This window comes from Mixophyes fleayi, chromosome 1, assembly GCF_038048845.1.
Source record: "Mixophyes fleayi isolate aMixFle1 chromosome 1, aMixFle1.hap1, whole genome shotgun sequence".
Taxonomy (NCBI): domain Eukaryota; kingdom Metazoa; phylum Chordata; class Amphibia; order Anura; family Limnodynastidae; genus Mixophyes; species Mixophyes fleayi.
Genome location: NC_134402.1, coordinates 31,281,121 through 31,300,319, shown reverse-complemented (window position 1 = coordinate 31,300,319; position 19,199 = coordinate 31,281,121). Strand labels below are relative to the sequence as shown.

The 19,199-nt window shown below is 42.6% G+C and overlaps 2 protein-coding genes across 7 annotated transcripts in view; both read right to left on the bottom strand.

The window, feature by feature from the left end:
- Positions 1-3,606: 3,606 nt before the first annotated feature.
- LOC142120179 (uncharacterized) lies at positions 3,607-8,711 on the bottom strand. Of its 3 annotated transcripts, XM_075194182.1 has the most exons (3): positions 8,272-8,711; positions 5,674-5,844; positions 3,607-4,591 (listed from the first exon to the last, which is right to left on the bottom strand). In XM_075194182.1, the coding sequence occupies exons 1-3, from the start codon at positions 8,633-8,635 to the stop codon at positions 4,002-4,004; spliced, it is 1,125 nt and encodes a 374-aa protein (XP_075050283.1). In that variant the 5' UTR covers positions 8,636-8,711; the 3' UTR covers positions 3,607-4,001. The 3 variants fall into 3 exon arrangements, with proteins under 3 accessions (XP_075050283.1, XP_075050282.1, XP_075050284.1); XM_075194181.1 differs by having other exon boundaries at positions 3,607-5,844; XM_075194183.1 differs by lacking the exon at positions 5,674-5,844.
- Positions 8,712-13,092: 4,381 nt separating this feature from the next.
- Positions 13,093-19,199, bottom strand: part of FGFR3 (fibroblast growth factor receptor 3) — an 81,143-nt gene continuing 75,036 nt past the window's right edge. For all 4 annotated transcript variants that reach the window (XM_075194162.1, XM_075194163.1, XM_075194164.1 and 1 more), the window contains exon 18: positions 13,093-16,954. In XM_075194162.1, coding sequence (XP_075050263.1) covers positions 16,790-16,954 — 165 coding nt within the window. In that variant the 3' untranslated portion in view covers positions 13,093-16,789. The remainder of the gene's footprint in view (positions 16,955-19,199) is intronic.

The window sequence follows — 19,199 nt, the reverse complement described above, 5'->3', positions numbered from 1 at the left end:
AAACAGGGAGCAGCCCCGCGCAGACAGAGGAATCCCATGGATCCTCGTCCCGCAGGTAAACCCTCCACAGGGCCTGACTGGGTTGGGGGGCAAGGTGGCATCTGTCTCCTGGGCCGGTCCCATAGAGGGCTACCTTGGGCCAGGTCACTGGATTACCTGCATTTTTTTTCCCTTTAAAATGTTCCAAATTAGCTGCTGAGCCGAGTCTCATCCCCGAGGCTAAAACCTGCCAGCCAGCCCCTATAATACGTAATATGTAATGCATTTAACTTATATAATACACCACATTCAATACATATGATGTGACATGTAGGCTAGGACACAGTTGGGCACAGTCAGAGTTCTCCGATTGTCAGTTGTCCTCTACATCCTATTGGGAACCACCTGTTTTAGAATCCCAGAACAGCTTATGTATACAATATAACTAACAGCATCCCCCATTATCCTTCAATGATAAACTGTAGAACAGATTGGAGATGGAATGAGAATGTTTTGCGGAAGTTAATCCGCAGAGACATAATTTGTCTGCAATTTCCTGCTTGGAAAGGAAGCTTGATATGGAAATGGATGGGGGGGGGGGGGGGGGGGGGGGGGCAGAAGTACAAGGAGGGGACAGACCCTGCTACATTTCAAAATGAGCTATAAGCTAAACAAATAGGCATAATTTCTATATCACTGCTAGAACAATCACACTTTATCACAGACTACAGCTATTGGGTCTGATTCATCAATGCACGTATCTGCTGATCTTGGGCGTACCGTATGCAAAATCACTCTGTGCATGTTCATAGCTGGCAGAACCATCCGCACACACAGTGCTGGTCCGTGTGCTTGCGAGCGCAGACACTTACTGCAGCCTACATTTCAGGGAGTAAACGGGGCGGGAAAGGGGCGTTTGCCCATAGTCGATGTACAGTAAAGGCGTGCCAAACTCTAGCACACGCAACCACGTCCGAATCAATCTCTGATCATCTCAAAGTTATTTGTTTTTCTGCCATATCTCTTGCTCCAGCTACAGGGCTAGTCTAAGTCCTGATCAGAAGTGATGACAGTCCTGTATGTATGCTATAACATGTGTTTGCAAACACATGCAACTGTAAAAATCTATTTTATGCTCAGTAGACATTAACAACATCCTAATAAATGCATTTCATGAGGGGGATAAATTCCAAACAACATTATTTTTTTTTATTTTATTTTTTACTGTTTTAACATCAATACCGTTATAATTATCAGGTAACAACAATGCATTTTGTTTAAAATTCTGTGTGTTCTTTTACGAATTTACAATCGATACAGGTAATGGAGGCATCCTGCTGATCCTTAATACGTGTGTATAATAATACTGATTGTGCTCTGAATACATGCCCTGATGAATTAGGCCCATTGTCTAGACATTCTGGGAGGGAGACTGTTGACTGGTAGTTGGTTTGTTAGTAGCACATTTATGTTTCATACATCAGTACTATAATGTGTATTAAAGAAGTTTATGCCCAGCGATATTTCATGTAGTCTAAGGGCTAGATTTACTAAGCTGCGGGTTTGAAAAAGTGGGGATGTTGCCTATAGCAACCAATCAGATTTTAGCTTTCATTTATTTAGTACATTCTACAAAATGACAGCTAGAATCTGATTGGTTGCTATAGGCAACATCCCCACTTTTCCAAACCCGCAGCTTAGTAAATCTAGCCCTAAGAATTAAAAAAAACTCAATTGTTTTTAGAAATCTCTTTTCAGATACGTTTCAGAGAGGCCTACCCTGTTCATTTCATGGTCCAGTTACATATAATACAACTTAACACAGAATGCGAGATAAATCAGTTGTTGCTGGTTCTTCTTGCATTTTGCACATTTTCATCTAACATGGAATACCAGAGTTTCTAGGTTTAAAACTCCCCACAGAGTTGCATATACTGTATAATCCCATGAAACTCCTATTTTTGAGTATCATTTGGCTTTTCAGGATTCCTGGTGTCATAAATATATCTCAATTATAATTGTTGTGTATAATGTTACCTCATCATCATTATTTATTTATATAGCGCCGCTAATTCTGCAGCGCTGTACAGAGAACTCACTCACATCAATCCCTGCCCCATTGGAATTTACTGTCTAAATTCCCTAACAGACACAGAGAGACACACTATGATCAATTTAATAGCAGCCAATTAACCTACCAGTATGCTTTTGGATTGTGGCAGGAAATCGGAGCACCTGAAGGAAACCCACACAAACATGGGGAGAACATACAAACTCCACACAGATAAGGCCATGGTTGGGAATCAAACTCTTGACCCCAGTGTAGTGAGGCAGAAGTGCTAACCACTGAGCCACTGTGCAGACATATTGTTTAAATTATTCATTGTTTTGTTTGACAGACATTTTTATCTAGACAGAATATCTTCCACTTCAGTAGTTTGCTAGAAATTGACCTAGTAGCACATTTATTCTGAGATCCTGTAAAAATCCATCTAATCTCTTTCTCTGTTGTCCCACCATCATATAATATATCAAAAGAAAGGTCAACTAGATTACCTCCCCAAAATCAAACCATATGGAGAATATCATGGATAGCCATCCTTTGTACAATAAGGGTAGTGTCTACATAGGGTACATATTTGCTCCATTACATCACTGGACTGCTTGACCTGTAAGGTCCAAAACATACCTAATAAAATTCTGTTGCTTCTTTCTGCGCGACTCAGAGATGCATGTACCTTGGGTAAGTTACCTATCTTGTACTTATCAGTTTTCATCCAAAATGACGACCTTAATCAGTTGTTCTCTCTTCAGGGAGCCAATAATGTATGAAGCTATGTTTTTTAATATATGGAGAAAAATGTTGTAAAGGATTTGCAGGCTCTGTGATAAAACGTGCATTTGTGATTGTAGAATATCTGAATTTCATACAAGGTTGTTGGTTCTGTGCCAGCTTCTCCAGTTGACTCTTCTCATTTTTCCAATGCATTCAACAACAGCAAAAAAACAAAAAAAGAAAACCACCCCACAGCTTGCTATAATGATTACATTTTATAGTCAAAATTCCAGTTTATACATTTTTAAAATACAATCCAGTTGTGCTGTCTTCTGCCTTGCATGATCAAAGGAGCCGCAGACTTTACCTTTGTGCTGTTAGCAGGAGGGTGACAGGCCAAATATTTGTCCAGAATAATAAATGATACAATTCAGGTTGTCTCAAGTAGAACCCGTTAGCATCAGTTTAACAGGAACTAGCTGAGCTGTCCCCATCGGAGAGATCTAGCACTTTGTCACTGTCAGTGTGGGAGCAATGCATCCTGCATTCCTTACAGAGGTAAACGTCTTACTCAGAAACTATATCAATTCTGGTCTTCTCGCCAAGGGCTCCTGCTTGATAATTACTTGACAGCTGTCCCTATTTTCCAGAAAACATCCCAAGTTTTAAGATCTTCTCCGTGAGGTTTGCACTCCTAACAGTGACCCTGTTCATTAGCACTTACAGTGCCTAGTCCTATTCTACATGCTGTGCAATGTGAAGTGTATAAAAGTCTTATGTCTGATACCTTAACCTCTTTACCTCCTTCATCTTATCACTTATAACCTGAATTAATGACACGAGACCTGAAATAGGGCACAAATAAATGATTTATTCATAAACATGGTGGAGGTGAAATAAGCAGTCAGTCCGACGTGTGCCAGGCAAAACCCAACTGTCCTAGCATATCCTTAGGACTACAAACTGGGGAACAACCAAACCCCTGGGTTCAAGTGGGGGACCAACCAATCAAACCCCGGGCGCACATATCTACCTGGACGGGGCACCACGTCCTGAATCTACCGAACCCGCCCCTCCTCTGGGCTATACTGGAAGCAACCACAGGGCAGCCCACAAGGGCGGTGCCTGAAACCGAGACTAATAGCCGATTCACTCGAAGGGAGGCGGGTTCACCATGCCCAATACCGTAATGTGGCCCAAACCACTGGCCGTCGACTGTACTGCTTTTCCGGCCACGCCCGGATCCCTAGGATCCGCGGCCCGCCACCATACTAAAACCTTCTGATGCTAAAAACACATAGATATCCCGAACAAAAATAACCATGCCTTCATCGCTCAAATGAACTCCGTCCCCCCTATATAGCGAGGGGCTCTGATAACGAATACTCGGGTGTACAATCCGCCAACCACCCATGGAACGTAAAAACCGTGAAACCACCGAATTAATTTTCCTCCTTACTCCATCAGCAACACGCCCTTCAGGGAACGCACGCCAAGCCATCCTTGGCACAATATCCGACCAGCAAATGACAAGGGAAGGCCAAGATGCTTGCACCCAAGCCAAGTCCTCCTGGATACGCAAAATCAAATCCACCGACTTGCACCCTCCTATGTCATTACCACCCAGATGAATAACTAGGACCTGGGGTACCCCTTGGACGACAACATAACTACTCAGGAGATGCCGAAAACCAGACCATCTAAGACCTCTACGACCTATCCACTGCACTACCATTGCCCCCTTAAACAGAGAAGTATCCTTAGCTGCCCTGTGCAATCGAGCCCAGTGAATATAAGAGTGTCCCAGCACCCAGATGCGCAGCGGGGTCCGATGGTCTGTAGGGTGGAGAAAACCAAACATTAGTCAAAAGCAACCATACGTGTTTATACATCCAGGAAACGGAACTCAGAGAGCCCCTATGATGTTGAAAATTTGAACTTGACAAAACCACAGAAAGCACAAGAGCTAACAAATGCTCAGCACACCAGACACAAACACCCAAGAACACGCCCACACCGACAAAAGAAGGAAAAAGGTTTTGGGCGGAGGCACAGACGAAGGTGAAACCATAAAACCCAGTGGGAAAAAAATGGAGAAAGCCCTTCGAGCCCGACCTCCAAAGGCCCGAGCAAGTCTAAGACCTGTGCCACCACCGCAGGAGATAGATAGGTAAAAGATAGGAAGATTTAGGTAAGGAGAGCAGGACGAACATAACGCTTATATACCTTGGTTTTCCACCTGCCAACACCCTGTATGGCCCGTTCTGATGCCCCAGCCAAAGCTGCAGACGTGGCAGCACCAATTCTGAATGAATGAGTGCCGAACTGGGATCCGTCCAAGCCCAGCTTAGACAATGTACGCTTAAACACTGCCGTAAACTGGTACCGGGTGAGGGGGGTACCATCACCATGCACCAGCCACGGAATTGCAGACACAGGACGAATAACAGCAAATTCGTTCATAATAACAACAGGGCAAACTAAGAAACCCACCTTTGGGGCCAATGTAACCCACTGCCCTCTACCTAACTGGTCAGACTTTGATCTCCTGATTTTACAACATACTGAGGAAGGGGAAATAATAACATGCTGCGCCAACATTCCTGACAAAGGACAAGACTTAGAAGAGGCCACTACCTCACTTACTCTAAACGCTCCAAAATAAAGCATGACAAATGCTGCGCGAAATAAGGCTGTCTCAAATGCATCACGTGCTACTTCCTTAATAGCCCCCAGCAATTCCGTCAACAAAGCCTCACCGATGGGCCGTCTTCCATCCGGAAGCGCAGGGCGCTCCCTCGCCCAACCCTTTAATGCTTTGGCTATAATAAAACTTTTCGTGTAATCGACCTCATTCCTAAGCCTGGTAAAAAAGGATATCCCGGCCAAAGCCCCTGACACTGCCGCTTTGGACTTACCGGACTTGAAACCTGCCCAAATATACGCTAGCATTAGCTGATGCCCTGAGGCCACTGACTCGCGCCCCTGGTCCCGGAACGCACACCAGTCATGCCAAGCCGACCGATACTTCTCCCTGGTAGCGGGTGCCAATGATGATTCAGCCAGACCCTCTACTCCGGCTTGACAATCTGCCAGATATAAGTGGGACAAGGTGAACCCGACAGGGATGCCTGAGGTGCCAAGGCTCGAAATTTCTCCCATTCCCCCCTAGATAATGAATCTGCCAGCGCATTATCCACCCCAGGAACATGTTGCGCCCTGAAGCTAATGTCATCGACTAAACACCTCCATACTAATCTCCTCAAAAGTGTGATGACCGGCTGAGAGGTGGCCTTCTGCCGGTTGATTACTTGCACGACACCCAAATTGTCACACCAGAAAACTATCTGTTTCCCTACTAATCTGGGGACCCAAAATTCAAGGGCGACTATGATCGGGAAGATTTCTAACAGCAACAGGTTAGCAGTCCAGCCGGCCTGCACCCATTCTTCTGGCCACCGCTCAGCGCACCAGTCACCTGCGAAATATGCCCCGAAGCCCACACCCCCTGCCGCATCAGTATGTAGCTCCAGCTCCTTACTAGACACAGGGAGAGAAGGCCACAACCTAACCCCGTTAAAATCCCGCAGGAAAAGATCCCAAACTGCCAAATCCATCCGGATTTCGGCAGATAGCAGTACTCGACAGTGAGGTCCCTTACGCCCTGACGTTGCCCTTTCCAGCTTCCGACAGAACACACGACCCATTGGGATTACCCGACAGGCGAAGTTAAAAAGTCCCAGTATAGACTGAGTCCTTTTCAATGACATCCCTTCAGACCCAAGCGCCACCCCTATAAGCTCCCGCAGTTTCACTACCTTCTCTATTGGAAGCCTACAAAGACCCAAGACCGTATCGATCTCGATGCCTAAATACGCTAAACGGGTAGTAGGACCCTCAGTTTTATCATGCGCGACCGGGACACCAAGTGACTGAAAAAGAGCCCTAAGTGAAAACAAAACATCCCCACAGGTGGGTCCCTGGCTTGGGCCCACTACAAGGAAGTCATCCAGATAGTGTGCCATGCCCTGGTGACCGGTTCCGGCACAAACGCACCAGTGTAAAAACGTGCTAAAACACTCGAAGAAGGAGCATGAAACTGCGCACCCCATAGGGAGGCATTTATCCACATAGTAACCATCGCTCAGATGGAAACCCATGAAAGGGAACGAGTCCGGGTGCAATGGAAGAAGCCGAAAGGCCGACTCGATGTCAACCTTCGCCATCAAAGCCCCGGGCCCAAAAGATCTCACCATCTCCAGCGCCTCCTCAAAAGACTGATACACTACCCTGCAGAATTTTTCAGGGATGGCATCATTAACCGATGCACCCTTTGGAAAAGAGAGGTGCTGAATTAGGCGAAACTTCCCCGCAGCCTTTTTAGGAACCACCCCTACCGGTGACACTACCAGGTTCCGATAAGGAGGATTCGCAAAAGGCCCAACCATCCGCCCGAGCGCCACCTCTTTACGCACCTTCTCCGCCAAGATTTCGGGGAACACCGTTGCAGATTTTAGGTTAACCATCGAGGCGGTCTCGACAGACCCCTCGATAGGTAACCAAAAACCATGCCTAAAACCCTCCCGTAAAAATTCCGCAGCCCATCTTATTGGGTAGCGGTCCAGCCAGCGGCCGAGATTGACCACGTTAATTGGCGACGCGGCTTTCCGCAGGTCCGGAAGCCGTTCGACTTCCGTCGCCACCCCCTCCTCGACTCTGCCTGTCACAAGTCTTAGCTGGGTGACCTCCACCGCAGCGGGTGCAGGTGTGTGAGAACCTACACGCCGCTCCGCGCAGGCAACCGGACTTGTTAAAAGGGAAACAGCGGCCCCTACCCTCAAAGGGCGTGGCACCCCTGCCGCGCCCCGACGGCCGCCGCCAACCTGGACCCTGTGAAGACTCTCCCCCGCCATCTTGGGACACCTGTAACCATACCTCCACATCCTTGAATCCCAACATGAGGCTCGCATGTCCATCATATTTCTCCCGAAAAGCTTCATCATAGGCCAGCCATACCCCGGGGCGTGATGATGCATACATCTCATGGATCATGTGTAAATATTTCAACATGTCCATCCACTCTGTAGGGCGCGTTTCTAAATAACACGCCGCAAAAAGGTAGGCCCCCATAAGCCAGTTCTTGTATGACCTATAACTCGTCTCCCCAGCGCCACCCCGTGTGAGGGCTTGGGCTACCGCTTTTTTCCCCTTATTGGTCATAGCGAACATGTCAATGAGTCGGCCTTTACGAATTCTGTCTCTGACTACCATTCTAACCCCCTGCAGTATCCCGGTACTAGCACAGCGCAGCTCCTCGTCACCTGTAAGACGGGAACCTCTTGCCTGCCTAAAACGCCCGTCAGCCGGCCTAGCTCCAGCGCGCGGTACAAAATGCTTGCGCAATTTCTTAATCAGTTTCTTGGAGGAAGACCCAGACATATCTGAACCCGTACTAGAGCTATAACAATCGGACCACACGGATTGCACATCAGGTACATCAGACAAATCATGCTCACCTGCCAACGCCGAACCAGTCTCAGAACCCTGCGTCCAGCCTTCGTCCCCGGACCATGCCTGGTGACGGCCGACTTGCTCCGCTCCAACGAAACGCTCCTCCTCATACTCACCGGCCACTGCTGAGAAAGAAATGTTACTACCAGAAGCTTGAGACTGGGAACCACGGGACGTTGCTCTATGCTCTCTGCCATGATCTGAACTCACCCCCTGACCCAGCTCCCAGCCCGACACTTCCCTATAATTCTCCGCCCCCAGGGACTCACTCACCGGAACACCCCCATCGTGTGACTCGCGCCGCTCGTCCGAGCCGTGCGTGCCTCTCCTATGCCCAGACCAGGACCGTTGCCCTGGGCTCCTACCCATGACCTGAGACCCCGAAGAACCCCGCACCTGACCCCTATGTTCCCCGGAGACTGAGTGACAGGACCCCCTTCTTCCCACCGGGATGCCCCTAACACCAGAACCCACAGGGGCCACTGATGCCTCCCCCCGAACCACACTGTTGCCCCTGCTATGAACCCTATGTGCCGCTGAACCTGCTGAGGCACGATCTGCCTCTGCATTCTGCACCCTTACCGGGCCCAAACTGCTCCTGCTACCCCTGATGACTGAACTGGCTCCCACTATGCCCGTTGAGGAGCTATCTGCCGCTGGAACCCGGGATAATTGGAGAGGAGGGGGTCGCCCCACCTCAGGACCAGGATGCCCGCCTGCCCTAACATGGCCGCCATGAACCCGCTGCCCGCGGGACTGCTGAACTCTACCAGCAGTGGGTGGAGGGCCCCCCGCCGCTATACTACCCCCCGAGGACCACCTGTCTCTTCTGGATGCTCTCTGCCCGGGAATGACAAGCCCACCAGCCACCGGAGAAACCGCCGCGTGAGCTGACCTCGACCGGAAGTGACGGCCGTCACTTCCGGTTCTGCGACCCCCGCTAACGCCACCATAACCCTCGGCGGATGCCTGGGCAGGAGGAACCCTCAGCCTGCCACTGAATCTCCGTGCAGGTGAGGGAGGGGAACCGCTGGGCCTGGCGGAGGAAGGAAGGGGACCAACACCCGCCATTACCGCTGGGGGATGCACCCGGGGAATTGGAAGGGAAAATTGGGCCAAAATGCAACCCCACCAAAAACGGGAGGGGGGGAGGGGTGGGGGGATTAGCGGGAGAGGGGGGGGGGCTAGCAGAGAAGGGAGGAAAAGGAGAGGGTTGAATTTAGTAAAAGAAAAAGAAACAGAGGGTTGAGAAAATTAGCTGAGAATGACACACACGCTAGTGGGAAAAGCAAGAGAAAAAAAAAGGGGAGTACAAGCAGGAAAAACAGGAGACAGAGAGGAGGAATCAGATACTTATCAGGATCCACGTCTGCACGCTGCAACTTCCAAACTGCCAAGGACTGAGCAAACTCCGCCCATCCAACTTATAGTCCTAAACCCCTCCCCTATGACACCAGATGGGCGTACCCAAAGATTAACTGTTAACACTCCAGAGAATAGCTCAGTTAAAGATACAGCAAAGCTTTTATTATCCTTCGGTCCTATGCAGATCTCAGTTCTTATTACACACAAATACTGTATTGTAAATACAATATAATTGCAATATGGTCATGCCCTGTGGTCAAGTGTGGAATAATCTGTACACACATGCATTGAATGTTTTTTGTAAGTTGCAATGAAGGTTCTGCCATGGGCAGCACAGTGGCTCAGTGGTTAGCACTTCTGCCTCACAGCACTGGGGTCAGGAGTTCAATTCCCGACCATGGCCTTATCTGTGAGGCGTTTGCTTCAGGTGCTCTGGTTTCCTCCCACACTCCAAAAACATACTAGTAGGTTAATTGTCTGCTATCAAAATTGACCCTAGTCTCTCTCTCTCTCTCTCTCTCTCTCTCTCTCTCTATTTCAGGGAATTTAGACTGTAAGCTCCAATGGGGCAGGGACTAATGTGAATGAGTTCTCTGTACAGCACTGCGGAATCAGTGGCGCTATATAAATGGTGATGATGATGATAACAAAATGACCCAACTGCCAATTAATGGTTGTTTGTATCAAGCTAAAGAATGTTGTGAGATTTTGTGTTTTGGTTTTTTTTTTAACTCTAGGGGGCATATTCAATTAGCCGCAGAGTGTCTCTGAATCGGTCACGAAGGAACTCCGCGGCGATATAATATTGCAGACTTCTCTTCGACCCCCCCCCCCCCCCCCCATAGATGTGCGAGGAGAGATCGGCGATGTTAAGGTACCATAGTACCTGCAAAGGTACACAGCCCTGATGCTCGGAGGAACTTTATGACTAACTGAATATGCCCCTTAGAGAGAAAATAAAAGCCCTATTTACACACCTGTGAAGATTTTCATTCTGAGAACCAGCTATTTGCAGTAGATCCCAGGGTGACGGATGGCACAGGAAAGTGTTCTGTACTCTGATTTTCTGCTGCAGTCTGCCTTCATTTTTCTTAATAACCGTCTTAGAACCTCGTTGTTGCTGGCTTTCAATCATTGCTAAATATATTCATATTTCACCAATGTTCAATAGAAGCATAATATACATTCTTATTTTAGGAACAGAGACTCAAAGAAATATTGATCTCTCTCTTTCAAGACTAATAATATATTACTATCGAATGTTTTGTACTGAAATAATGTCCCAGGCTTAAAAGGTTAACATTTACAAATAAACGCATTTTTAAACTTCAGGACCTAAAGATACTTGGATATGTGTATTTGCATGTGAACTGGACAGTTGTGTTTTAAACTTTTTTTTTCCTTCTTTTTAAATAGAAAAGACCTAGGGGGTAGATTTATAAACAGTCTTAAAAGAAAAAGTGACGGTATTGCCAGTAGCAACCAATCATATACTATAATTTATCTTGTACATGGAAAATGATCGCTAGACGCCGATTGGTTGCTATGGGCAACGCCTCACGTGTTATGTGTGAAGAATACATATGCACATACATTAGTTTACTTAATATTTATTGAAAAGGTGGGAACTATCCTACTTTTCATTATTTGTATGTTATTTCTATCTGAACGACAAGACCTGGCTTATTAGGAACATTTTAAAGGGAGTAAAAAAAAAAATGCTGGTAGCCCAGTGACTCAGCCTGCTATGTTAAAGTGTAGTAAAGAGGTTTACTCCATATGTAATTTTCATATCATTCACATTTACCACTGTCCCCGATTTACAGAGATAGTCCCAACTTTTATAGATTTGCTTCTGAAGATTTGTGTCACTGACTAGATCTTTGGTTTTTGATATCGACCTTTTCCCAATAACTGCATGCCATTCTTAAATGCAGGCCTCAGTATCTGAAAATATTAGAATTATTTCCAGTGATCAGGTCATATTAGGGGTGTAGTGTCCTATGTCTGTATACAGTGTAATAGAATTGTATTATGATCATATCCAGTGGTCAGGTCATGTTGGGGGTGTAGTGTCCTATGTCTGTATAGAGTGTAATAGAATTGTATTATGATCATATCCAGTGGTCAGGTCATGTTGGGGGTGTAGTGTCCTATGTCTGTATACAGTGTAATAGAATTGTATTATGATCATGTCCAGTGGTCAGGTCATGTTGGGGGTGTAGTGTCCTATGTCTGTATACAGTGTAATAGAATTGTATTATGATCATGTCCAGTTGTCAGGTCATGTTGGGGGTGTAGTGTCCTATGTCTGTATAGAGTGTAATAGAATTGTATTATGATCATGTCCAGTGGTCAGGTCATGTAGTGTCCTATGTCTGTATAGAGTTGTAAAAACATTGACAGAATCCTCTGCTCAATGTAAAACGACTAAAGAAAGTGATTTTTTTTTTTTTTTAATGTATGAACTTACCATATTTTGGCTTAAAGTACTAAGTTAGGATTTGTAAGAAGTATTTTATATTTTGCCTTAATCACATGTGATGTCATGAACTAAAACACCTTTCTATTTAAGCAATTAAACCGCCATGCCATATACATTGGTTTTATAGCCTTTATTTTGGCCTGTGGATAAAGGTTGAGCGCTAGAGCAAATAGTGTGTTTCAGGATCCTGGTACTGCTGTAATGAGATGAAAATACTGCAGGTCTGCGATCCTGGCCCATTTTATGTGTATAATGTTTTCCTAGCCAGAATCGTGACACTTTTAGACGACAGAACAAATTCTATCATATTGTTTATTACTGCTTACACCATACTCATATAAATACACTTTATTATAATAGTGTAGGCAAATAAGTAACCAAAATTTAGTGTATTTTGTTTTTAGAGTCTAAATTGGCCACAAATCAGTGTCCGATACAAAAAAAATGACCAACCCTGATCAACACATGTTCTATATGCGTTGCTGCATCTACACTATGTGTGGACTAGTCGTAAAATGGTTTGAAACAAAGATATATGAACTTTGCATAACATATAGATCAGTCCTGGCCAACCTGTGTTGTGAAACTACAAGCCCCAGCATGCTTTGCCAGTAGATAGCCAGCTTATAGCTGACAGGGCATGCTGGGACTTGTAGTTTCACAACACCTGGAAAGCCACAGTACCAGTTTGACAGTGATAGATTACTCTTGGTAGTTATTGTATAGATGTTTGGATTGGTTATAGGCAGGCAGAGTTGTCTGTACATGGACACTCAGGAGTTGATGAGATCAAATGCAGATAGGATTCTAATGCATGGATTGGCTACAGGTTGCTTTAGCCCCACCCACCTCGTCCCCTTCACATCCGATTGTTACCACTAGTCCAAAGAAACTAAAAAAAAAACCACAACGGAATGTGGAGATATGTTTTTAAACTAATAATTAAAACCTTAACGCAAGAATGTCCACACAGTAACAAAGTCATGTTTTATTTTTATTGTTTTGGTAAAAGTTATGTTTGCAAAGTTAACAAAAAAAAAAAAAAAGAAAAAAAAAAAAAGAAGCAGAATGGAACTTGGTTTGGTGTCTTACAACTCCACACTAGCAGCACAAGCAATGTATAATTTCATCAAATAAAACCAAACCATCTCTCTAACATGATCCAGCTACTGCATGGAAACCTGTGCAATGCAAATTTATCCGTATAAAATGTAAGAAAAATCAGCTTCACTTAGCTTGTAAAGATAGTTCTTTCTATAAAACTATATAAGCGTTCAATAAGAAAAAACATTAATTCAAAGTCTACAACAGATACATCTTTTTAAAAACTCAATAAATTATATATATTTATAAATTTATAATATCTAGTGACATTTCAAACCGTGCACAATCTTGTACATTTTATTTCATTACTGTAAAAAAACAAAAAAAAATAAAAATGAATGTGTTAGGTACTCGGAATGTACACAATTAGCAGACATTTGTAAGAAAATAACTCTTAAATTAAAAATAACAAAAACTTATTTATAATATTTTCAATGTATGGCAGACGACCTGAACAATACAGTTTTCATCTTCTATTTACTACAAACGAGTGCTCTATATTAAAAAGAAAAACAAAAAAGAAACAAAGCACAACTTAAAAAAACAAACAAACAAAAAAAAAAAACATTGCACCTGCTACAATTTATTTCCAGAACAATGGTGCCAGCGATGAATTCCGCTTCCTGATAACAAATCAAAAAGTTGATTTAGCTAATCGCCTGTCACCAATGTGCTCTCAAACTAATCATTTCACACACTGCACACCATTAAAAATAAAATAAATTAGAAAAACTATTGTTGAAGCAGATTTTTTATATTTAAAAAAAAAAAAATAGAAAAAAATGTAGATCTGATCTGTGTACTCAGCTAATTAAGTCACCTAATGGTGGTACATTAATTAAAAAAAAAATTAAAGGCTTTTGGCTGATCGAAGGAAGACAAAAAGAAAATATTCACATTGAAGGTAGGAAAAAAGAAAAAAAAAAAAAAGAGGGGTGAGCGCCATCTTTACAAAAACATATTTTTAACAAATTTTAATACTTAATTTCGAAAATTGGTTTATTGCAATATAATAGAAATCTGTTTCTGTTTGTCTTTGCTGTCCAAAACATTGCATTGATGCAAGAGAATTTTTCTGACCTTGAGGTGTACTTTTCAAGGTTAATCAAGGACATTGAGCACTTTTATATCATAGATCACTGTACAAATGGAAGATTATTCTGAAATGTTTATAGGAATGTCTCATGCCGTTTTAATTCTTCAATTATTAACTTCTCACTCCCCCCCTTTGAACAGTAAAAACGGGACCAAGTTTCACACAGTAATGATGATACAAATTTGATAAATATAAATTAGAGTACTCTTTTTGAAAGCTGTTGTAGAGCACTTTCTTTGCAATGTTGTGCTGCCCTTCTCTACCAAACAGCAAATATATACATATACATACAAATCATATAATGCAGCTAATTAGGACTATACATTTTATACACATTCTGATATCTTGAAAAAGCGCACATAAAAAAAAAAAAAAAAAAAATTAAAAGCAGAATATAATTTCTCTGGACTGTTAATAAGTTAAACTTAAAATCTGTGAATGTATAGTGTTTATAGTAAAGCTACAGCTATGTAAGCAAAAGATTGTATAGGTTAATAACGTCTATAAATAACTTTACAAATATACAGGTTAAACAAAAATGACAATTTTTAAAACAAAACTGTGACAATATAAAATCATATTATTCACCGGATCAGTGTTATCCCAGATTGCAAATGTTTTTAAAGAGTAGTGTCAAACTGGCGCTTTAAACACAAATCGATTTTCCAGCTAGTATAGCACTACCATTCATAGCGCAGACATCGCTGCATGCTGCCAGAAGTGAATGGTAAGCGGCTCATGGGAACGATCAAGCTTTAAAGATGCTGCATGCACCGTTTTCTGAGAGCAATTGCTGCTGTATCCGCAGGGAGCGATTGGAAGATCGCTAGCATTCAAAGTGCCTGACTGACGCCACTCTAACGCTGAATAGACTATACTCTGAGCAGATTGCTGTGAGTATATGGCTACTTTTTATACATATCTGCATTTTTTTTTCTCTTTTTATATACATTATGTATGTTTATTTACAATGTAATTTGTAACAAACGGTTTTGAAGTAGACTGAACACCACTGCTTACAGGTATCTGAATATTTAAGCACAATTTAAATAATGTTCATTTATTCTTATATTGTGAAAAAAGTGAAACGCGTAACTTATAAACCCAAATTTTTCCCTGAAGTACATTAAGTCCAGTCTGGAGCTAGGGCCACTAACATTAATTATTTGTTGTGGAACTACAGGTCTCAGCTTGCCCTCAGCAATAGTTGGCGAGCCACAGATTGCTTAATCTTGGTGTCAGGAGAGATCTCGAAGCACACACTGCACTAAACCTGTATCCAAACATTTGCTTCCATTTGTAATAACCTTTGACTGCGGCGTCTAATAGAAACCAAATCAACTTTGCTTTAACAAACGTGTCTACTAAATAGAACTATTTATAGGTGATTGTTCTCCTTTAAAGTAAAAAATAGACACAACTGCAAATTGAAGTCATTTAAGAGGTCTAATAGCTTACCAGCTACAGCAAATGAACCAAAGAGTTAACTTGATGTTTGTGACTTACAAATAGAGTTTATCATTTTTAGCTAAAGTCGCATTTGCTTCAACTACTTTATTATTATGGGTAGAAAAATGTTAAAATTACACCCAGACATGTAATTCCATTTGTCTGGCCAGCCTCGTACCAGCCTGCGTATAGAGTCCACAGGACGGTTTTTGTTCACCAAAAAAATGGCACTGGCTGCGGAATAAAACGGTATTTTCTTTGAATTTTATTTCAATAAATAGCAAAAATTATGATATGTATATATTCCAAATCCCATTTACGACACAGTGTCCTACCTGTATTAGAGGCGCTATCAAATTCAACCGTTTGTGATATTGTGCCCTTCCACCCTACGTGTGCCTGGTGTTCCTTATGAAGTGCTGGGGTGATCGTAAGGAAGCCCACTAGCGCCCCCTAGTAGCGCTGTATGTGGCCAAGAACAGCCGTGTTACTGCCACAGTAGTAAGAAACAGCTTTCATAGCCTAATCGTCAGCTCATTTCTTCACAAAAAATATTTAAAAAAAGCAAAACTGAAAGTACGGTAACAGTGTTCCCTGCAAGCAGATTGGCATTTGAGATCTACTCAAAAACAAGTTCAGATTGCCTAAAAAAAACAAAAAACAAAAAACAAAAACCACAAGTTTACAATCTTTACAGGCGTTGGATTTTCTCCTAGCATTGCAGGCACAGATTGGTTGCTCATCAGCGAATCACTAGAGGTCACAGTATGAGGATCCCTAGCGTTAAAACATTCTCCTTTTTCAAATATATATATTTAATATAATTTTTTTGTTCTCTGTATCTTGGCACATAAGTTCCTTCAGGCCAAACAGTGCTTCTTGACTTCATATACAGCAAGTAATTTGTACGGCTCAAAATAATAAAAAAAAATAAAAATGATAATGGCATCCTGGCACCGACTGGGCAGTCCCGTCCATATGCCTCAGGTCTACATTCCTCCCGTGAGTGTGCCAAGGCTGAAAGTTATGTTCTGATGATGCCATTGTATTGCTGGTGCTTAGGAAGACATAAGTCATCTGGAAGAATATCATGCGCAAAGACTGAATCATCTCCGGATGAACAAGTGCTGTGACTGTCCTGGCAGGCTGGTGAATACTGTTCAAATGGCACAGAGAGGTCAAGGTACTCCTGAAATACCAGAGGGGGGAAAAAAAGTGGTTACTCCCATGATTGTGAACGGCAAATATATATCGCTTGAAGGAAGAAAAAAAGAGCAAAGCAAGCAAATATTTGACCACTAGGTGGCAATGTTCTATTGCTGACTATCAATACTGGTATCAATGAATGTAAATATATTATTTACTACTAAATACAAATATACAGAGAGAAGCCAGGTTAAGAATAACTTTATGTCCAATTAAAAGTAAACTGAAAGAGTAAAAAAATTACCTCAGTTTATTAGTGAACTGAATGGACATTGGTTCAGCGCTCAAAATGGCTGCCCCCAATGAGTGTTGGTGACAAATTCACATTAAAGAAACTTTCTATAGGACAGCTGTGCTCGTCATCTGGCATCGTTAACAGGTCTGTAGTTAGCGGGGTAATAATATTCAGAATTATAGGACTGCTTGCACAGTGACCTGACAAAAGTAATACCTCATTTGATGCGTTAACGTTAATAATGAACTAGACTTCATTACTGAGGAAAACTAGTGCGAGTCCACTAGAAAGCATAGAGTCTCTGCCCCGGACAGGAAGCAATCACTTGGACGCAGACTGCAGATTTCAAAGTCACGCCACTCATTTCACACAAAATTACTTCAATTAAGTGCAAGAAAACAAGATATACAGGCGGCCTTTGTGTAAATAGGGCTGGGGGAATGCAGCACGGAGACAAGCTGGAGTTGTAGGAACATGCAGAGATCAACGATGGAGTAATGCTCTGGGTCAGGTCAATGTACACATAGTGTACACCACTGTGGTAAGAACGACGGAACTATGGGCTCACACAAGTTATATTACACAACAAGCATCCATTTGTCATTGGCTATATCTTCACCCCTATCTGGACCTGAACTCCATGTTGGCATACTGATCTCACCATTTATGAAACCCCCTAGGAACCTGTGTCACGTGAGGTTTTTTTTTATAAAAGGTTACAACTTCACACCCAGAGGAAGTCAGCAGATCCTGTACAGACACACAACGTTAAATGGGAAACACCGTTTCTCTGTCTGCTATAAAGTGCAATATAAAATTATGCTAAAAAAAGTAATGCAGTTTTTGGAAATATCCCTTTATGCTGTCCCCAAACCCTCCTCTGTACCCTTTTCCTTAATTCACTGTAAAATTTTGGCAGCATAGCCATAAACCCATACTAGTAGCATAATTAGCAGCTATTAAATTGACCTTAAGCTGGGTACACACTACACAGTTTTCATCCAATAATCGGCTCAACCAATCTCGTTTCCGCTGTGTAGTGTGTATAAAGTTCTGACCGATCCACAACAGTGAGTACGAAATTACAGTCATTGCTCACAACAACATGGCTGTAAAAAGTCGCTAAAGGGACGTCCGCTCTTCCCTTTACCGTCCTAAACAAGGCCAGTGTGTATGCAGTGCATGGACCAAACGATCGGACCATCGATCGCATGTAAAATTGCTCGGCATAAAAAGTTGGTTGAAATTTCTGTAGTGTGTACCCAGCTTTAGTCTCTCTTGGTCTGCGTGTGTATGTTAGGGGATTTAGACTAAGCTCCAATGGGGCAGGGACTGATGCGAGTTCTCTGTACAACGCTGCGACCAGTTTTTGTTTATGGAATTTGTTGTTGGGTATAAGTCTGTAATATCATGCCTCGTTACTTTCTGTCTTGTACCACTAAAGTTATGCACCCTTTATGATGAATTCAATAAGTAGAGTTTCTAAAAAATAAATTATGTATGTATGTATATATATATATATATATATATATATATATATATATATATATATATATATATATATATATATATATATATATATATATATATATATATATATATATATATATACACATATATATACACACACACACACACACACACACACATACACGCACACACATACAAGTTAACCCATGCATGATACTCATACATTCTAGTCAAATCAAGCTACTTAAGGTGTTAAAAAGGTTCTTGTCATGCATTTGGGCCATAGCCCAGGCCTCAACCACCAACCACTCCCCACTGTCACCCCCGGCAACCACCAACCACTCCCCACTGTCACTTCTCCTTCAAGAAATATATATATATTTTTTTTAAATCTTTATAAACACTTTTAACAATTAACAAATTAAATTAACAAATTAAAAACATCTTAGTATACCAAATTTCAGCCCTTTCTGAATTTTTTTTTCCACACACACTAAGAATTTAGTAGGTCAGTGTATAACTC

Excerpts from the sequence above, each read along its gene's own strand:
- LOC142120179 (XM_075194181.1), bottom strand. The coding sequence starts at position 8,635 with ATGGGTAGGAGCCCAGGGCAACGGTCCTGGTCTGGGCATAGGAGAGGC. Across the intron at positions 5,845-8,271 it reads GACTGGTTCGGCGTTGGCAG|ATTGTCAAGCCGGAGTAGAG; the intron begins GTGAGCATGATT and ends TATATCTGGCAG.